The sequence below is a fragment of the Staurois parvus genome, unplaced genomic scaffold, assembly GCF_062004578.1.
Source record: "Staurois parvus isolate SC_StPar_1 unplaced genomic scaffold, SC_StPar_1.0 ptg000227l, whole genome shotgun sequence".
NCBI classification, from domain to species: domain Eukaryota; kingdom Metazoa; phylum Chordata; class Amphibia; order Anura; family Ranidae; genus Staurois; species Staurois parvus.
In genome coordinates this window covers 759,173-780,876 of record NW_028318023.1, presented here as the reverse complement: position 1 = coordinate 780,876, position 21,704 = coordinate 759,173, and the positions used below count along the sequence as shown (strand labels likewise).

The following is a 21,704-nucleotide window of genomic DNA, read 5'->3' as shown; positions in this document are numbered from 1 at the left end:
AAACATATTAAATCTGTTGAGCTATTCACACAGGATCAATGACTATGATTAGTACTCATCAGCTAACCAAATAAAGATGTTAGAGATTAATAATTCCTTGCTGTGGTGTAGCGCAGGTTAATTGTTTCAGTTTTTCTGTCACAAACACATTAACATCAAATACACATTTTCTATGTTTAAAGTACATGTAAACCCTCACCTTGTAAAAACAACCCAATCAGTTTAAAATGGAAATTAAACATGCGGAGGGGAGTGGCCTGAACATGGTGCTGGGAGACTGCTAAGTGCAGGAGCTCCCGACGCCCGCCATGAGGAGACTGCTTAGGGCCTGACCTATCTACACCTCACCCCGTAATTCTACCTGATCCTGCTAGTTATCCTGGTCGGTGCTGTGCGGTGTCCCCACGGAGTAGGCTACGTGGCGGATGGTGGCAGATGGTGGTAGCAGTGATCTCTGGTGGAGTGGCAGCGGTCTGGGGCTGAGATCCCAGAACTCATGGAGGGATGGGCGCCGGCCGACGGGGATGTTCCCTGGAGAGCAGGAGGTGCTGAGAGAGGGAGACAAAGGAGGCACCCGAGCAAGGAAGGGAGGGTCCGTGCAGGGATGTACTAAGCTGGCTGGACACCCCAACGGCCTCAGAAGAGGGACACACTGCAGGAGACCCAGAGGCCAGGAGAAACCCGAGGACACAGGACTCCAGGACATCTTGTACTCCCGCCCAGACCCCCGCTCAGGTGATTCTGGAAACTGGTGCATGAGATCCCGACTGGGATAGAAGAGTGCATAGAGACAGATGGATCCAGAACCCCAGGCTCGGAGGGTGATGGTGAGTTGCCGCAGGCAACGGCAGGAGATTTAAGTTGATATTTTCTTCTGTTGTTAGTAATTGTATACTTGAGCTGTGGGGCTGGGCAGTTAGAAGATCAAGGAGAGGGTATCTCAGGGGCCAAGTAGTGCTGCTAATAACATTTCTGCTATAAATGCTATTTGGGACTGTAAAAGTCATTGTAGAAGAACAAGAAAGACGGGTCTTCCGTAGGTGTGAGAATATTGTATTTTGAACATTGAGTGCAAAATCTGCAGCTAAGCGTAGCTAATATGAAGAACAGATCCACCAAAGGTGGGGGTGGAAAAACCCCACAATCCACCTCAAATACTAGCACAATAAAGAAATACTTGCCATTACAAGAAAAAAGCCCAGAGATACAATGTGTAGAGAAACAACAGGAAAGAAGTAAAAAGTATGATGGGGAACAGTCTAGATTGTCTAGATTTGGAGTATGGGAAGAGAATCAGATTAATGAATCTATAAACAATGAAAGTATAAATGATCAAAATGTCTCGGAACAACAGTGAGTAATATCACAAATCCCCACAAAAACAGAGATGGCGGAAATGTTTTCAAAACTGGAACTTTCTCTGAAAAATGAAATGGCAGTGATTCATAAGGATCTTGGACGAATGTTAACAAGGGTGGAAGAAGTAGAGGAGAAATTGGAGACACAGGATCAGCAGATATGTAACCTGGAAACGCAGTTGGAGGAGATGCGAAGGGAACAGAGGAAGCTGTCATTTAAACTGGAGGACCAAAAAAACAGAGAGAGCAGAAATAATCTAAGGATTAGGGACCTCCCAGAGGATTTACATGAAGAGGACCTCTGGGAAAAAATAAAGAAGGTGTTTAACCCATTGACAGATAGACTAGTCACAGGTCCCCTGAAGATTGAGAGAATACATAGATTAAGATGCCCACTAGGAGTAACATCAGGCACGCCTAGAGACGTGATTGTTCAATTCCATCATTATGAGGACAGAGAAAGAATATGTAAAAAATTGCAGGTGACCCCAGAAATAAGTCTTTGCAGATATTGTCTCAGAGACATTAGCTAGAAGAATATTACTGAAACCCTTATTGGATCAGATGAGGGAAAAAAGAATTTAATATAATTGGGGATTACCAGCATGTCTGATCGGGTCGAAAGACGGGAAATCTGCAAGGCTAAGATTCCCAGAAGAACTTAGTGATATTTGTGAAAAATTAAAAGTGGCAGCCAGTGAATAAAAATAGAAGATAGACTGACTTGGGGGGAGGGCTGGTGGGGTGGGGGTCAGTGGGAGAGGGATAGGGGGTTCTGGGGGATGAATTGTTGTCTCCCTCCTTGCTCCTTTTTTTTTTCCTCTCCCTCTTTCCCCCTCCCCCCCCTCCATGTTCCCAGCAGGTCTTCAAGGAAGATAAGAAGAGATGGCAGGATGTCGGGAGGTCAAACAGGATATTTAAACCCCATACTGAAAGCTGGGGGAAGGAGTAAGTGTCCATGTTCAGGGTGTTACTCCAAATCAGGAATCACCAGTGGGGGAATCCCGCATCAGATTACAGGGCAATATAAAGGCCAAGGAGTTCTTAGTACCTTAGGTAAGGGTTGTGATGAGCGAGAGGAGGGGGCGAGGGATGGAAGGGGAGAGGGGGAGCGGTGGGATGGAGGGAATGTGGGAGGGGTGGGGTGGGTGAAAGGTCCATGAGATGGGTAGTCTATACTGTATTCCCTTTGAACAAGAAAGAGAACAGAAATACTAGATAGCCATGAGCCTGATTAATTTTACGAGATATAATGTGAAAAGTTTAAACTCTCCTACTAAAAGACATAAGATACTTAGGGAAGTTCACCAACTCTCCACAGATGTTGTGTTCTTACAAGAGACACATTTATCATATGATACTAACATTAAACTACACTCGAGGTACCATCCAACACGGTATTATGCAGATTCACCAATAAAGAGGGCTAAAGGAGTAGCGATTGGGTTTTCAAAAAATGTGGGTTTTGATGTGGAAGAGAGATTGGTGGACCCAGAGGGCCGGTTTCTATGCTTAAGATGGAAAATACGGGGACAAAGCTATACCATTATTAATATTTATTGCCCGAATCAAAATCCAGAAGTATTTCTGTATGGAATGTTGTGGAAAATTATGGAGTTTAAGAGGGGGATTCTGGTCTTGGCAGGAGACTTTAATTTTTGTCTTGATCCTTGAATGGATATGTCATCATGTTGAAAAAGAGGTTAGATCAAAGTCAGTTAATGGATACATGGAAGATGACACATTTTAGAGAAAGAGATTATACCTTCTTCTCTCTGGCGCATAGATCGTACTCGTTGGATTATATAATGATTTCATCCACTGACTAATGATGGGGCACTATTCCTCACACACTGACACTAATGATGGGGCACCATCATTGGTGTCAGTGGGAGGAATAGTGTCCCATCATTGGTATCAGTGGGAGGAATAGTGCCCCATCATTGGTGTCAGTGGATGAAATAGTGCCCCATCATTGGTGTCAGTGGGAGGAGTAGTGCCTCATCATTGGTGTCAGTGGGAGGAATAGCACCCCATCATTGGTGTCAGTGGGAGGAGTAGTGCCTCATCATTGGTGTCAGTGGGAGGAATAGCACCCCATCATTGGAATACCATACTGAAATAGCATACCATATTGAAATCAAATTTGATGTTTTTTCATTTTTATTTGGTGTGCGTTGGAAGAGGGGTAGTCTTATACGGCGAGTATAGCTCAAACCCTATATTTTAACAGGAAAAGTAGGGGGTCGTCTTATACGCCCAGTCGTCTTATACGCCGGAAAATACGGTAGTACACTGACACAAGAGGTGTTAAGAGTATGGGATGGAATGCACAAACAAATGAACTGGAAGTATAATTCACTGTTGATTCCTGTGGTGGGTGCTGAGTTTTTCCCACTGGGGAAGGATAATATTTTGGGGAAATGGTTTAAAGATGTAGATTCATGGTTGGGATATAGTGGTTAAGGGGAAGTTGTGCACTTTTCAAGACTAAAGAGTAAAAAAGAGATATTTGTGGCATTAGCTGAATTGAGATATTATCATTTTGTTTCGAAGTTGCCTCAACCGTTCGAAAAGATGTTGGGTTCTAGTAAGGCTCCAAAACATGTCACTTCTGGGATATATAAGATTCTTACTGAATTGATGGGGGTGGGTCCTCCGCTGTTCTTAGAGAAATGGGAAAGGGAACTGGGAACAAAACTGAATGAATCACAGAAAAAAAAATGTTTAAATTAACACATGGGGTGATGAACATGAACATGGTTGAAATGAATTATAAATGTTTAACGAGATGGTATTTGACACCGAGTGTTACACATAGACAACGTGTAGAAGTCTAACCGCTTTGTTGGAGGGGATGTGGAGCCAAGGGAACAATGGCACATATATGGTGGGACTGTCCAAAAATACAGCTGTTTTGGCAAGATATAATCCAATTTATACAAGAGATACTGAGGACAACCATAGAGAAGGATCCATGGGTGTTTTTATTTTATGTCAGAAGTACCAGTGAAGCGGTATAAAAATAGTGTATTATACCACCTAATCAGCACGGCTAAAGGGCTTATTCTCAAATTCTGGCAAGAACAGGAGCCTCCAACAATGAGGGACTGGTTAGACAGGGTTAAATATATAAACAAGATGGAGGAGTTCTACCATATAGACGAAGGTAAAATGGACAAATTTAGAAAGGAATGGGGAAGATGGTTTGACTTCAAGGCATCAGGAAAATATATGGAAGTAGTGGGAGGCCCATTGATCTGACCTGTGATAGGAGAATCAAAGGGAACATTTTGTAAGACCGTAGCAGAAATAGGAAAATGGAAAAGAAAGGTTGGAGGGAAAGAAAGAATAGTAAGAAAAGGAAGAGTAGGAGGAGAAAGGTTATAGACATGAACTGGATTGTTGGAAAGAGATAGGCAGAGTTATATGGACTGTGGTAAGTTGTAAGGGGGGTTGGAAGAGGGGGGGGGGGAGAGGGGAGACTGGGACAGGAAATTTAGGTGAAATGTTTGTATTTTGGATGAAAATGGTATACTGTGTTGTGTTTTTGTAATGAAAAACTTAATAAAAGATATAATAAAAAAAAATTAAAATGAAAGGCAAAATATGTGTATAGACATAAAAAACATTACAAATACTGTGCCTTTTCCCCGTTTTCCTGTTTTATAAGCGACTGCATACCCTCTAAGCTCCTTATGCAGCTTAGAACAGAGACCTGGGGGAAGAGAAACAACAGCACACTGAACTCCCCAGTGAATGGCTGTGCTGGGGGGGGGGGGGCTTGTGAGCAGAAGTCTAATAATTGGAGGAGAGCACACTGTGTTCCCAGCACAGCTAGAGAACTGACTACACTTTACTCTCATGCCTTGTGGTCAGTTTGTAATAGAAAAAGCAGAGGCTGGCAGGAACACCAGGGATTTCGCACAAAGAAAGCAATACAAAGAGATGTTTATGGATATGGAATATTGAAATCCACACAAACATAGGGGGTAACATACAAACACCATTCAGACAAAGTTTCAAGATAAAAGGGTAAACCACTTAATAACCATGCTATAATACATGGAGCATGAACCCCATGTAGTTAATTGTTGATACTTGCAGGAAACATATTTATAGATCAGTCAGCTCTTCACTCCTAAAACTTAACAGGACATTTCCTAAGAGAGAAGTCATGCCTTTGCTGACCTTCTTCTGAAAATAATAGTTGTCTGTCTATTACATTGACTCATTTGTTTAAAGTGGACCTGAACTCAAAAATATTTGCTATGTTATAGGGAACATCCGGGATTATGTACATTTATTGTACCTTTTCTCTTGAATTCCTCTTGAATAATGATAGCGCACTTCCTGATATAAAATGGTGGCTAGGAACTTCTGTACCTACAGCCTCACAGCTGTTTACACTCACCGGCCCCTTTATTAGGTACACCTTGCTAGTACCGGGTTGGACCCCCTTTTGCATTCAGAACTGCCTTAATTCTTCATGGCATAGATTCAACAAGGTGTTGGAAACATTCCTCAGAGATTTTGGTCCATACAGATACTGTATGATAGCATCAGCAGTTGCTGCAGATTTGTCGGCTGCACATTTATGATGCGAATCTCCCATTCCACCTCATCCCAAAGATGCTCTATTAGATTGAGATTTGGTGACTGTGGTGGCCATTAGAGTACAATGAACTCAATGTCATGTTCAAGAAACCAGTTTGAGATGATTTGAGCTTTGTGACATGGTGCATTATCCTGCTGGAAGTAGATGGGTACACTGTAGTCATAAATGGATGGGCATGGTCAAAAACAATACTCAGGTAGGACGTGGCATTTAAACGATGCTCAATTGGTACTAAGGGTCACAAAATGTGCCAATATCCCCCACACCACCACCACCAACCTGAACCATTGATACCAGGCAGGATGGACCCATGCTTTCATGTTGTTTACCCCAAATTCTGACCCTACCATCTGAATGTCGCAGCTGAGATCGAGACTCATCAAACCAGGCAACATTTTTCCAATCTTCTATTGTCCAATTTTGGTGAGCCTGTGCGAATTGTTGTCTGTTTCCTGTTCTTAGCTGACAGGAGTGGCAGCCAGTGTGGTGTTTTGCTGCAGTAGCCCATATGCTTCAAGTTTCAACGTTTTGTGCATTCAGAAATGGTATTTTACATACCTTGGTTGTAATGAGTGATGTTTTGAGTTACTGTTGCCTGTCTATCATCTGAAACTAGAGATGGTTGTGTGTGAAAATCCCAGTAGATCAGCAGTTTTTGAAATCCTCAGACCAGCCCGTCTGGCACCAACAACCATGTCACTTTCAAAGTCACTTAAATCCCCTTTCTTCCCCATTCTGATGCTTGCTTTGAACTTCAGCAAGTCATCTTCACCACGTCTAGATGCCTAAATGCATTGAGTTGCTGCCATGAAATTGGCTGATTAACAATTTGTGTTACCAAACAATTGAGCAGATGTACCTAATAAAGAGGCCGGAGAGTGTATAAGCAATGTGAATCTAAGGCACTGTGACCTTTGACTGCTAGTTTTGGGAGATTTGGAGAGGGATTTGGTGATGTCACTACCATGCTGCATACTGTTCTCCTTGCTGGAGGCTCTGACATAGCCACCGCCACACAGAGACACAGTGCAGAACAAGGCAAGAGAAAAAGATCGGCTGTAGGGAGATCACCTGCAATACTGGTGACTGGTGGTTTGCCTGCTACATGTTTTTTTTTCTTTTATTGTGCAAAGCCTCTAGAGTTCAAAGCCTCTAGAGTTCAAGACTTTCTGAGTCCTGATCTAGAACAAGTATGCAAATTAGAAAAATGCTAGATGGCTTTATGCTTGTACTTCACGATTCAAAGTATTGAAGAAAAAGGGCCAGTATGACAGACACACAACTGCAATGAAAGTCTCCATAATTTCTTGAGGACATTTTTGGCTTTAATTTCAGTAGAGGTGAAGGGTTGCAGTAACCTTTGTAATACTTTGTAATCACAGAAAAATATAATCATGCAAATCATGCAAATGTAATACAATCATATAACACGTTTTTAGCTACTTGGCCAGCACCTGAGTTTAGGAGCATACAGGTAAATCCCTATCATACAATGGTGCTGATCTACAGTTATCTGTCTAATAAAGCCATTATATATTTCTTTTTATTTACATGATCATAGTGGCCTACCTGCACATGACTGTTTAGACGAATTTCCACATTTCCAGGTGAATGAGTAGTAGGAATTTGATCTAAGATACTTTTCTTTTGCCCATATTTGTTGTTGTATTCTGACACATCACCTCCAGTGACAGAGCTCTCCTTTGACTGGTCAATTGTTTCCTCTTCTTCTATTCTTTCTTTTTGTATGAAGTCTATATCATATAAAAGTGTTGTCTTGTTTGTTCCCTTTTTTGCATATATTAAAAAACTATTTTCACTTTTGGCTCTATCATAAGAATCCTTGTTATCAATATCGTCTTTGTTATTGTCAGTTTCACTTTCTGAGTCTATTAAAGCGGTTTTAAGATTTTTTTTAAAAAACTTATCCTTGTAAGTTTTATTTTGGAAGAGTTGATCATTCACTACATGGTCATAAGTACTATTTAGAACATAATTTAAGTCTTCATCAATCTCCTCTGGAATGTTTACGTACTCCTTACTACTATCTCCATCCAGTTCCACATTCAGAATATTTGACTGCATTTGCAAATTTGCATGTAGCTCTGGGACTTCAGCTGAAGGTAATCCATCTCCACTTTGTTGGTCATCACTCTCATATGTCTGGATTTGTTGTTTTTGCTCAGGATCTCCTGTGATCCAAATAACAGCTGCATCTTCAATGCTGTCTTTATTCTCTTCACTCCTATCCTCTTTTTCATAGTTGCTAATATAATCATTTTGCCCTTGTTTGCTATCCAGGTCAGGTAGACTATTGTTTTTGCTTTCTTTGTTATCTAAATTCATTAGGGATTCCTGTGGAAATTCATCTAATTTGTGTTTGCTATGACCTATGCTTTGTGCATTTTGTCTTCTCTCAATTATTCTTACTGGCTTGCTGATCATCATTTTCTCCCCAGTGTTGTCTGTGGTTTCTTGTGCTTGCATACTTTTATTTATCTATAAAAATGAATAGTACATTAAGGTTTTAGAGCTCATTAGTTAAACAAATATTGCACTTAGCCTAGGTTCACATATATGCGATCTGAATTTGATCAGTTTTGTACCGCGATTCAAGCAGCACATGCAGTCCAATTCAGGGGTGGACTGACAACTCATGGGGCCCTCAGGCAATAGGGTATCATGGGGCCCCTGTGCCCTTGCCCACACTCAAACCACACCCAAAAAAGCCTATGAAGGGTACCAGGGGCATCTCATGGGGCCCCCTAGTGCCCGAGTACCCGAATGGTCAGTCCGCCCCTGGTCCAATTTCACCTGCAATTTTAAGTTGAACAGCAAAGCATTTCTTATGCGGTTTTTCATACACTTGCAATACTCACGTTTCACATGCAATTACCATTGGACTCATTAGAATGCAAAATCAGATCGCACTACCCAAAACTCACACAGGACCTTTTTTCCTTAATGCACTGAGGCTCAACCACATTTATGTAAACACCTCACACAGGAACACATTCCTTTCTACTGCCTTCTGAATTTAGCCACTGCAAACCGCATCCCAAAACGCATAAGTGAACCCGGGCTAAAATGGAATTAAACTAACAAAATATTTACCAGCATTCGTTTCTGTTCTCTTACTGTATGTCATTATATTTCATTATATGTGTCTGTGAAAGACAAATGAATTGTCATCTTGTAATACAATTTTATTCCAGAACGGCAGTCTCAATCCATATATGCAGATGTATCTGTGGTTCTGCTCATGAGTACATGGTATTAGGCTCCATGCACACTGGGCATTTTGATAACGCTGGTAACGTTAGCTGTGTAAAGTCACGATAAAAATGTGAGTTTTTCAGCTTTTTTTTGCATTAGCATTTAGTGGCGTTTTGTGGCATTTAACTGTTTTTCTGCGTTTGCGTTTTTTAGCGGGTTTTTTTTACAAAATACGTCCAAAAACACCTGTTTGCAGCGTTTTACCACATTTTGCCACGTTTTTCAGCATTAGAGCATTTTTACAGCTAAAAAACTCCTCTTGAAACCCACTAGTCCTGGTTGTTTTTCCAGCCAAAAAACATCCCTGCCAAAAAACGTTGATTACAGTCTGTGTGTGCATGGACACATAGGATAACATGCTGGGGAGTATACTGGCTGTAGAAAAAAACGTCAAAAACAGCAGCTGTAAAAACGTCCAGTGTGCATGAGGACTTAAGCAATATTTTCAATGTTTCCCTTTTAAATACAATGTAAACATTTATAGTCTGCACAGCAGTTTAGCATCCACTGTCAAGTACTGGCATTAACATGCTTTTTAAAGGAAATATGTACTGAGAAAAAACATAGGCTGAGAGTACTGAACTCCCCTCCTGATCCAAGGGCCTCAATAATATCTGAGTTGGTAACCCAATACAAATATGGAGATCAGAAGTTCTGACTTTACTAGATGCAAGCCAGTCCCAGCATCTTCAGAAGGAAGTTAGCGTTGGCAGCTTCTGCAGTTTTCCTCAGTGTATTCACATTCAGTAAAAAATTGAATTAGTTAGGCTTTCAATATTGAGAATCCATTACAGTGATAATGCTATTCATAGCATCAGAGGTCTGGCACTGGTAGTGTTGGTGCACTGCCTTTGGAACTGAAAAATATTGAACATAGTGTAGCTGCCCTATGTTTTATTAACTCCTTCCCACTGACCATACGCATATACTGTATGCAGCCTCTTGGTGGGTGGGACTTAATGCTGAGAGGCCGCGTATATGCCTACCTACAGATAAACAGAATATGTATGTTACCGGCAGCTAATGGAAAGCTCCCAATCTCTACTTACAATCGGGCGCTTTCCAATCACGTGACTACTGTGACAGCCAATTACATTGGTCACATGACCAGAAACCCTATCCCCACATCCAGTATCTGAAACACCTTAAAAGGCCAAATAGGTGCCAGTGCCAATGGGTTAGGAAATAAAATATTCCTCTATAGGAAAACCAACCCTCCTCCCCATACACGTTGCACATAAAGTGTATATATATATATAGCCAAAGCATTTTTTTTTTTCATTTTGGATAGGGTAGGTGTTATGACTCAGGCTCACACAATCCTTTTACACTAGAGCTCCTGTAGGTGGAGGTTTTTGCTGCATGCTGCTACCAGGACATGGCCCTCAGGATTGTCTCACTATAGGGTGAGCAGGGACAGGAGGCAAGAGTGTAGTCAGGATCAAGCAAATGGTCTTGGCAGGCAGCAAGAAGAGAGTAGTCAAAAGTCCGGATCTGCAATGAGTAAGCAGTAAATTAGGCTAGAGATATTTTTTATTATTATACAGTATTTATAAAGCACCAACAGTTCGCTCAGTGCTGTACATTACAGAGATGAGACAGTAGTCAAGTTCGAGCAGTGGTCTTGGCAGGTGGCAAGCAATGGGTAGCCAAACAATTTGGTTCAGCTTCAAGTAAGCAGCAGGTCAGTAAGTGCTGGAACAAGACTGGAAATGAACAATGGAGGAGTAGAGCTGGTCAGAGATATCATAAGAAATGCTTGAACAGAGCTGGACAGAGCTCTAGAGGGTAGTGCCTGAACAGAGCTGGAAATGAGCAATGCCTGAACAGAGCTGGACAGAGCTGTAACAGGTAATGGGAGCTTCTAGTCCTCTGCTACTGGTGACATGTTCAAAATAATAATACAAAAAAAAACAGCCTTTGGAATACTGAGCAAAACTAAATATATAATGTCAAAAAACTGTTTTAAATGGTTATACAAATACATATTTAAAATAAAATCTTTTGTATTTTGTAGAAATAACATAATGTGGGTGGATTTCTGCCAGTCACAGGCTGTGTAACACCCCTCCAGCCTGTGTCTTAGAAAAAGAGGGAGGTGATTCCTCCATTAATCTACATGTAATATCTCACCCCCATTGTGTTTAGCTGGTTAGTGAACAGGAGGGAGGAGAAAGGGAGTGGGCTGTCATTTACCACTGTGTATACGCTCACATGTGTAATTCTATATTCAAATGGACTGTTCAGACGTGATAGGGAGGAAATGCTCAGCATACAAACTCACTGAAAACTGAGCATGTGCAGAGTTGCCTTCACAGCTGAAAAATCCCTAGCTGAATTGGGAGTATGAACAGAAGGTGGAGCTAGAGAGCAGCAGGATGAAGCAGGTTTTTTGCAGAATACAGAAAACAAATCTCATAGTGACCGAGTGAGTATGAACAGCAGGTAATACAGCATTTATTGAGAGCATTTTAGAATGTGGGTTTAGTGACACATTAAAATCACAAAACTAGACACGGAAGGTAAATATAATAAGAGTTGCAGTTTCATATCTTGCCAGTAATAAATAGTGATAACCCCCAATTTCTGTAGGGGACAGTTTATACAGACATCCTGATGTGTTTTGCAGGACAAAACCTACTTCCTCAGGGAGAGCTGGTACGAATATCTAAGATTACAGACATAACAAACTGAGAAACATACAGGATCATATACATCAATAATAAATAGAATCCTCTGGTTACATATATTCATAAATGTCAGATACTACTTGTAGTAGATGCTCAGACTATATGCAGCTCATACAGAAAACACTCTAGAAAGATTAATTTATCATCTATTAGTCTCTTTGGGATTGAGGAAGAAGTATTATCTCTAGATTTGGGGTTTGGCACACCCAAAAATTTTGTTGCATTTGAGGATGCATTTGAGATAACCACCTATTTGCAAGAAATCTTACTCTAAAAATTTTACATAATAATAAACAATTGCAACTCATTGGATTCATAACACTGGACTCTTAACTTTGATTTGTCTCGGTATAAGAAACATGATTTTAAAGTTCTTCAGGAATTAATTGAATTATGGGAGGAGAGTAATACTACTGATTATGTTGACGATATTGATAGTTGGGATTTGGATGAGCTGTTATCTATGGAGGCTGGAAATACTTCCAACTCCACTAATTTCTTATCACAGAATGCCTTCAAATCAAGGCCCAAAACTTTTTCCTCATTATCCCTTAACGGGAATATTTTTTAAATCACAAAATCATAGCATTACCGGCTAAGAAGGGCTTTGAATATAATCTAAGCAGAGTTCAACTGGCAGCACTGAACAGCCTCAAGTCTAGACAAGATGTAATCATCAAACAAAGGAGGCAACATTGCAGTTATGTCTAAAAATAAATATGTTGCCATGTGCCATTGTATCCTTAAAAATACTGACTGGTATAAAAAAACGTAAGTGATTAAGGCCCAACAGGAATATTATGATATCATCAACAATGCTTTGGAAGCTGGCACAATCCCCAAGAGTGCCTGGGAATTCCTGAATACAGAATGGCTACATTTATCATCATTCTACACACTCCAAAAAGTCCATAAAAATGTAAAAACACCTCCTGGTAGGCCCATCATTTCTGCATGTGGCAGTCTTACAGAAAATGTCAGCATCCTTGTGATATGTACTTAACAGTACAAAAAATGGCCACTGCCCCAGTCTATAACTGGCCTTCACCGCAAGGAGCACATGGAAGGGCGACGCATGTCAAACAACAAAAGAGAAAAATTTCCAGCTCTAACTTGCCAGCCAGCCTGCAAACATTTCTAGGAACAGGACATACAGGTGAAACTTGAAAAATTAGAATATTGTGCAAAAGTTCATTTATTTCAGTAATGCAAGTTAAAAGGTGAAACTAATATATGAGATAGACTCATTACATGTAAAGCAAGATAGTTCAAGCCGTGATTTGTCATAATTGTGATGATTATGGCTTACAGCTCATGAAAACCCCAAATCCACAATCTCAGAAAATTAGAATATTACATGCAATCAATAAAACAAGTATTGTACATAGAACAATATCGGACCTCTGAAAAGTATAAGCATGTATATATACTCAGTACTTGGTTTGGGCCCCTTTTGCAGCAATTACTGCCTCAATGCGGCGTGGCATGGAAGCTATCAGCCTGTGGCACTGCTGAGGTGTTATGGAAGACCAGGATGCTTCAATAGCGGCCTTCAGCTGTTCTGCATTGTTCGGTCTCATGTCTCTCATCTTTCTCTTGGCAATGCCCCATAGATTCTCTATGGGGTTCAGGTCAGGCGAGTTTGCTGGCCAATCAAGCACAGTAATCCCACGGTCATTGAACCAGGTTTTAGTGCTTTTCGCAGTGTGGGCAGGTGCCAAGTCCTGCTGGAAAATGAAGTCAGCATCCCCATAAAGCTCATCTGCAGAAGGAAGCATGAAATGCTCCAAAATCACCTGGTAGACGGCTGCATTGACCCTGGACTTAATGATGCACAGTGGACCAACACCAGCAGATGACATGCTCCCCAAATCAACACAGACTGTGGAAACTTCACACTGGACTTCAAGCATCTTGCAGTGTGTGCCTCTCCATTCTTCCTCCATACTCTGGGTCCTTGGTTTCCAAATGAGATGCAAAAGTTGCTCTCATCAGAAAAGAGGACTTTGGACCACTGAGCAACAGATCAGGTCTGTTTTTCTTTAGCCCAGGTAAGACGCTTCTGACGTTGTTTGTTGTTCAGGAGCGGCTTGACAAGAGGAATACGACATTTGAAGCCTATGTCCAGGATCCGTCTGTGTGTGGTGGCTCTTGATGCACTGACTCCAGCCTCAGTCCACTCCTTGTGAAAGTCCTCAACACTTTTGAATGGCCTTATCCTGACAATCCTCTCCAGGCTGCGGTCATCCCTGCTGCTTGTGCACCTTTTTCTTCCACACTTTTCCCTTCCACATAACTTTATATTAATGTGCTTTGATACAGCACTTTGGGAACATCCAACTTCGTTTGCAATTACCTTTTGAGGCTTTCCCTCCTTATGGAGGGTGTCAATGATGGTTTTCTACACAACTGTCAGGTCAGCAGTCTTTCCCATGATTGTGATTCCTACTGAACCAGACTGAGAGACCATTTAAAGGCTCAGGAACCCTTTGCAGGTGTTATGGCTTAATTAGCTGATTAGAGTGGGACACTTTCAGCCGAGAATATTGCACCTTTTCACAATTTTATAATTTTCTGAGATTGTGGATTTGGGGTTTTCATGAGCTGTAAGCCACAATCATCACAATTATGACAAATCACGGCTTGAACTATCTTGCTTTGCATGTAATGAGTCTATCTCATATATTAGTTTCACCTTTTAAGTTGCATTACTGAATAAATGAACTTTTGCACGATATTCAAATTTTTCGAGTTTCACCTGTATATAGATGATTAGGGCTCTTCCACACGGATGTTCCGACTGGGTTCACCTGCCCATTTTTCAGGCGGACCTGATCAAAACCTCCATTCTCCTCTATGGTCGGTTTACACCCACCGACGTCCGATCCACCAAAAAAGGGATGGATGGGGATCCAATTCCCCTTCCATCTGTCAGATTGGGTCGGATGAAAACAGACAGGCAATCCATTTTCATTTGACCGTCCATTGAGGAGAGCGAGCAGCTCTGTGTCTGCTCTGCAGCAGCAGCAGAGCAGACATAGAGCTGTCATCCGCTTGCTCAGCGGGGATCTGCTGAGCATTGGGATCCAATAAACAGGTCTGTCCTGTGTGAAATGACCTTAATGTGCCATTTACCATAGGGCGAATTCTTACTAAGAATACACAGAGAATTCAGTTAGGCCATCAACACAGCTGTATCAAGACTGGAAAAGATGTTGCTACGAAGGGAAATTAACCATATTTTTCTTTACACCAAATACATTTCTCCATATTGTGTCAGGAGTATAACATTTTAATGCCAGGTATGATTGATTGACATATGCGTAAAACATACCCTTTGCTCATGCCTGGCTTCATGCTTTACATGAAATGATGTAGCCTAGGAAAGAATAACATATATAATTAACGGTTGTACAAGATTTACTATTACTATAAATACATACCAGGTATTATGCAGTATGTTTAATGGTATTCCTTATTAGAATAGTGTCAATGAAATCATTAGAATAAGGTCCCACTTACCCACTTAATGGTCCATTTAGAAGGCAGATTAGGGCTGTGGCCAGCAGCCTTTACAAATCAATGACAGGCTGAGAGGTGACACGGCTGTCTGTGGCTGTTTGCATGTCACCAAATATAGCTACATGCAGTTAGCCTGGGTTCACATACATATATCACATGTGATTCGCACAGGAACCGCACCACATTCCTGTGGAAATCACATGCAATTTGTGTGCGGTGCGATTGGAGCCATACATTTTGTATGGCTCTAATTGCACTACACTTGCACCAAAAACATGCAGGACCCTTTTTTGGGTCCACACTAGAATCAGATCACATAAGTATTCACACCCATGCGATCCAATTCTTCACATCGCACCGCGTTATGCGGATCACTTTCAGGGTGTTGTTAACTTAACATACACACCCTCAGCAGTTCGCATGAACGGGATGCGATTCTGATGCGGTGCGGAATTCACACTGAAAAAGCTGAGAATTTGCACCTCATCAGTGTGCACCAGGACTGTGGGACAGATGAGTAGTCCAGGGCCCAGACAGTTAGCATTCATGGCTGCTCATCTGTCCCTATCCACAGGTAACCACAAATCAGGCAGTCATGGTGCCTGTCACTGATTTGTAATGGCTCTTGCCTGTAGCTAATGGCAATTCCCTATATGGGTTTCTGCAGCAATATGCTGATTCTTGATGCTGTACAGCCCTTATCTGCCTTCTGAATGATCCCTAATAATCCTGATTGGTCACATAGATTTTTCTGGCTGCTTATCACACAGCTTACTCTATGGCTTTACACCTTTTAAAAGTTACTTGTGCAGAAAGAAATATGGGAACTGCCTTTCCAGGTTTGCTGGCTGCCTTCCAGTCATGCTGATGCTTTAACATCAATATTTTTTCAGCCGTTGAGTCAGAACAAACATGCAGCAACTGAAGTCAGTGTCAGAGAGGAACTAAAGCAGGGGTAGGCAAACCTAAAGAGGGGGAGATCTACCTGAACAATATTGGAGAAGTAATAGATCACTGGGCACAGTGTCACCTCCTTATACCTGATTTAAACCTCTAATTGCTGTACTGCATACGTGCATTGAACAGCAATCATATGTTTAAACCAGGTGGTGGGGAGGCAACATATCACTTCTTCACCACCTGTCAAACACACTTGGATCACTTTTCAGAGGAGCAGCAGTGCCTGCTGCACTTGTGAATGAGCCCTTAGTTGCATTTGGCAGTGGCACCCTTAGGGTTTGTTCACACGTACGTGAGTGTGTGTGTGTGTGTGTGGGGGGGGGGGGGGTGGTGGTAAAACCCTGCAGATGAGTTGTGGTTTTACCGCCCCCCACTTCATACCACCTTTAGCTGCTGAGGCAGCATCCAAAGGTGTGCACATGCCGCAGCAGGAATTAAACCCCTTGTTGCTTTTGGTGGGTGCTACTGCCTACCAATCGCTAGCACCCCATAACTGCATGCTTCTGTGGGGTCCAAGCGGTCTTTGCTGCATTGAACAAGGTGCAGGGCACTGGCAGAGCGGCCTCATTCACTTGAATGGGTCATACTTGGCATGTGCCACACCCACCAACCATGACAGGGCATGTTGCGGCTGCAGCATGTGTACAAACCTGGCGACTGCAGCTAAAATGGGTGCAGTGGGAGTGGTAAAAACACATCCTAGCTATGGGTTTTATCACCCCCAAAACTGCAAATGTAAATGAACCCTTACTGTCCTGAGTCCCCTATAAGGCTGCTTTCACACTGATGTGCTGCGATTTGCCTGGACCGCGGGTGCAGCGCAGTCCATCTGTGACTTTCCTGGGTTAGCTTGTGCTTTGCCATAGACTTTTATTACATCCTGCAGGTGTAGTGCACTGTCTAAAAGCACATCAAACCTCCCGCATTCAGGAGTTTTGGTGGACGTTCAGAAAGTGCACCAAACCTGCAGGATATAATAGAAGTCTATGGCTAAGCGCAGCAAACCCACAGGAAAGCTGCAGGTACACTGCACTGCACCCATGGTGTGGGTAAACCGCAGCACATCAGTGTGAAAGCAGCTGGTTGGTATCACTCTGCATGGGACAGGCGCCAGCACAACAGAGGAGGCATCGGCTTATGCGGCCCTTGCTGCTTACTACAGCTCCAACTTTAAAGTCCCTCTGCATTGCACTCTGATGCACTGGGATAGTGGTACAGCAAGCCCAGACCGTGATCTACCAGTCACCACGCCGCAATCAACTAGTAGATCAAGATCTACTGGTTGTTTACCCCACAACTAAAGCCTTAAGAGAGAAAATTGCAGGCAGGTAGGCTTTTACTGCAGAGAAGACTCTGTATATCTTATCTGCAATAAAAGCTCTTTTTCTGCCTGCCAGCTATATTTCTTGGCCATCACATTATTGGAAGGGGGCTTTCAAAGGTAAGTTTGCCATAATGGGTTAATATGGCAAAAGCCCAAGGACCTGCAGTGGATTTTAGTTCTGCTATAGTTTAGAATTCCTGATTCTTCCTTCCTACCTGATCTGTGTTACTGAAACCATTGGATCACCTTGACAGCTAGGAAACCAACATTTTTACAAAGAGAGCTCAGAAAAGACAGACACATGACTTTTAGCACAGGTTTCCTCTGAAGTCAAATTTTAAAAAAAGGTGAGCAAAATAACCATTTTAAAAAACATATATCAGCATACATTGTAATACTCGTAAAAAAAACAAAAGAAAAAAAACGTCCAGCAATTATTCCCTATGCTGTGAAATCTTGAACTATGCTGTCTTATCTTGTGAAATTGTCTGCTAGAGTTACATAAGTACAAGCACACTGGCACTTTTACTGCTTTACAATGAGTAGTATAGGTTACTATAGTTTTACTACTTTTATCAGCCCTTATTCATTTTAATGCCTTTTAAGATTTCAGTTTTATTCATTCCATTCCAGTTCTTGTTCTAGTATTTTATTTATTGTCTACTGCACAAAACTAGAGGAGAAGCACTGAAAGCAAACTACAGCCTGCAACCGTGTCCTACATTGTATGTAATTCCTATAGACAACAAGGCAAAAAAACAGCATCAGGAGTTTAAATGAAATATGCTGAATTTTATTTACAAAAAACAAATAATGCTGACATTCGTGTAGATAATATGATCCATAAAAAGGCCTACATGCTACGGCCTTTTTTCCCTTTTTTTAAGGTAAAAGAATTACTAAAGATCAAAAAAGTAAGAAGATAATTTATCACTAATAGAAAAAAAATGGAAAAGATGAAAGTAACTTAAAACGGAAACATGTTTCAGTTGCTTTGAATCAGTCAGCTTGGTAAAAGAAAACTTCACCATTACAAATGTGAATACAAATCTAATTTTCAATGAGATTTCCAAAAACAACTAAAATTTGCGGTTTTGTTAGATGTTTACCTAAGATAGGAAGGTCTGAGCTCCAACAGAAAAACTGCATACAAAAGTGGAAGCCCCATCTACCTGTGGCTTACCTAATGTGTCTGGAGTCCAGTGAAATACAGTAGTTGCAATATAGAAATATTATATTTTACTCATCTCTAGGACTTCTCCAGAGTCTCTCCCATTCTCTGGAACTCCCTGCCCCAGTATGTCCAGTCAGCTCCTACCCTGCCTGCCTTTAGGAGATCCTTGAAAACTAATTTATATAGGGAAGACTAGCCCCGCTCCAACTAAAAACTCTACGTGAGTCACCGCCATCAGATCATCCCCTGCAGCTATGACTTTTTATACCACCTCCCTCTAGATTGTAAGTTCCATGAGCAGGGCCCTCCTATTCCTTCTGTATTGAACTGTATTGTAATTGTACTGTCTCCCTTTGTATTGTAAAACGCTGCATAAACTGTTGCTGCTAAATAAATCCTGTATAATAATAATGTTTTACGGTCACATAACTGCAAGTGTAACCAATAATTAGAAGCCTTCACATTATTCTATTAGATTGTAAGCTCTCGTGAGCGGGGCCCTCCTAACCCTCTTGTATTAAATTGTATTGTAGCTGTACTGCCTCAGTTTATATTGTAAAATGTTGCGAAAACTGTTGGTGCTATATAAATCTTGTATTATAATAATAACAATACTGTTTGCATAATTCATATAGAGGTCTGAAGCCCTGGTTTCAAAACAAAGATAAAAAATAACAAGTTTCACCTGCAACTTTGCTTCATGTAGACGAGTGGGTCACCTTTCTTTTAAGATTTTAGGGTTCAGTTTGTGCCTGTTAACCATGGCGAACATATTTATGCATATACAATAAAGTGCAACACAATGGGGTAGATTTACTAAAATTGGTGCAGTGGTATATGGTAGCCAATCAGCTTCTAAACTCAGGTTTGGCAATAAAACCTAATTGGTTTCTTTGCAGAAGTGCACCTAATTTTGCACTTGCAAGCTTTAGTAAATAAACCCCAATGAGTCTTACTGATTGCTATAAAGATTGCTGTCACTCCTTTTCCTCTAATTTTGTTAAAATTAAACCCAGGGTGTTTGACAGCAAAAAAAAAATTGTTCAAGGGATGAAAGCCAAAAAAATACTCACCAATGAGATAAAATAGATCCCAACAATATATGATACTACAGTGAAAAAAGTCATTATTTTTCCTCCTGTTAAGCAAAAAAAAGAATGCACAAATTTAGTCTAACTGCAATAGTAAAGGTTATTTCCAAAGCAAACATATTTATATATGTAATGATTTTGGGTGATGGCAGACAAATATTTAACACCCTGTTCTATGACTTAAAAGTATGAGCCAAAAAAATGGTTTTAATTTAATTTTAATCTTTTCGTGAAAATAAATTATTTTTTAATTAATTGTGTTATCAGATCCTGAAAGGATCCTGAAATACATATCATAAAATAGGTTAAAAGAACCTATTTTATGATAGGTATTTCAACGTTTATTTCCATTGGAGAATCACCAACTCATCAATTAAATAATCTGTGAGTAGACTCGTCTGATCTACAAAAAACCTAATGATTTATCAATCCAAGCATTCATGAGTTGTGAATTGTATGATTCTTTGCATCCTGGATAAATAAGCATACATGTATTTAGGAAAATTAAAACATTTTCAATGTGCCTGTTTTCTAACTGATTTGCTCATCACTACTGCTTATGCAAAAAATACAATTAATATGTGCATTATGCAGTAGAGATCTTAAGCTCACTGTACCTTCTGTATAGCATTTAAATATATATATAAAAATAAAATCATACCTTGGTGAGAACAAACGGTATATCCAGGCTGCTCAACAGAGCAGTACAAACAATAATGAAGCTACTCAGGATCTCAAACGTTCAGGGTAAGGCAAGAAAAACCTTCCAAATCCCTTTCTCTTTATGATTGTTCTGTGACTGGAAGCTGATTGAAGCCCACTGAAGTTGAAATTGTGCTGGCCTGTCATACCCTGCTTGTTTGCAGAGCAAATAGCATTGTCACAGACAAATGTTCCTACTAAAAAGATTGATGGTTACATTTCTGAGAACATTCATTTAAACCTATGAAGGGCTACAAATAAGACCCTGAAATAGAAAAAGCTAAAGCTTCATGTGGATAATATTTAAAGTGACCCTGTCAGATTCTAAAAAAAGAAACAGCTAAAAGAATACATGGAAGAAGAGGAAGTGTGTAAGGGTGTTAATCTCACATTATTTCCCTCAAGTGAGCTTTCTGGTCCACTAAATGTCCCACGCATCCTTAGTTCCCTAGTTTTAATCATGTTCAAGAGAAGTAATTTGCTTTTGTTCTAGCTTCTAGAGGGGAAAGCAAGCATGGCACCATTGTGTCCTCTGTGGTGGACTCTGGGTGCCATTTTGAGGATAGCGTGTGTCTGACTGGACACTGAGTTCACCTGATAACCTGATATTTGGGAGGTCATTTTAGAAATAGGAAGGCTATATATAGCCCTTGCTAGTGTGGAAAAAGATGGTAGGGACAGAGACTTGCTTGTGAGAGGGAGATAGACAGAGCCTAGCCACAGGTTCCCATGAAGAAGGGATGGTCTAGGGACACCCCCACTTTGTACAAGGTGATGAGAAGATGGAACTTTTCTTCATGTAATCATCATACTAGTCTGGCGTAAGTCTGTGCACCAATAGAACAGTGGAGCATCTCTCTCAGCAGGTCACAGTGATCAGCCATGAGCAAATCTGTCTTAGGAAGCAAGCCTCTGGTAGCCTACTAAATTGCGAGTGTGCCTACTGCATTACTGAAACTGACTTATGATTGAGGTGATGTTGGTAAAGT

At 41.0% G+C, this 21,704-nt stretch overlaps 1 protein-coding gene across 1 annotated transcript in view; it reads right to left on the bottom strand.

The window, feature by feature from the left end:
- Positions 1-20,904, bottom strand: part of LOC149460503 (uncharacterized) — a 73,399-nt gene extending 52,495 nt beyond the window's left edge. The window contains exons 1-4 of the mRNA XM_089679564.1: positions 20,675-20,904; positions 19,996-20,060; positions 15,277-15,321; positions 7,546-8,475 (exon numbers count right to left, since the gene is read on the bottom strand). Of these exons, the coding sequence (XP_089535690.1) occupies positions 7,546-8,475; positions 15,277-15,321; positions 19,996-20,049 (1,029 nt within the window). The 5' untranslated portion in view covers positions 20,050-20,060; positions 20,675-20,904. The remainder of the gene's footprint in view (positions 1-7,545; positions 8,476-15,276; positions 15,322-19,995; positions 20,061-20,674) is intronic.
- Between the last annotated feature and the right edge of the window lie 800 nt (positions 20,905-21,704).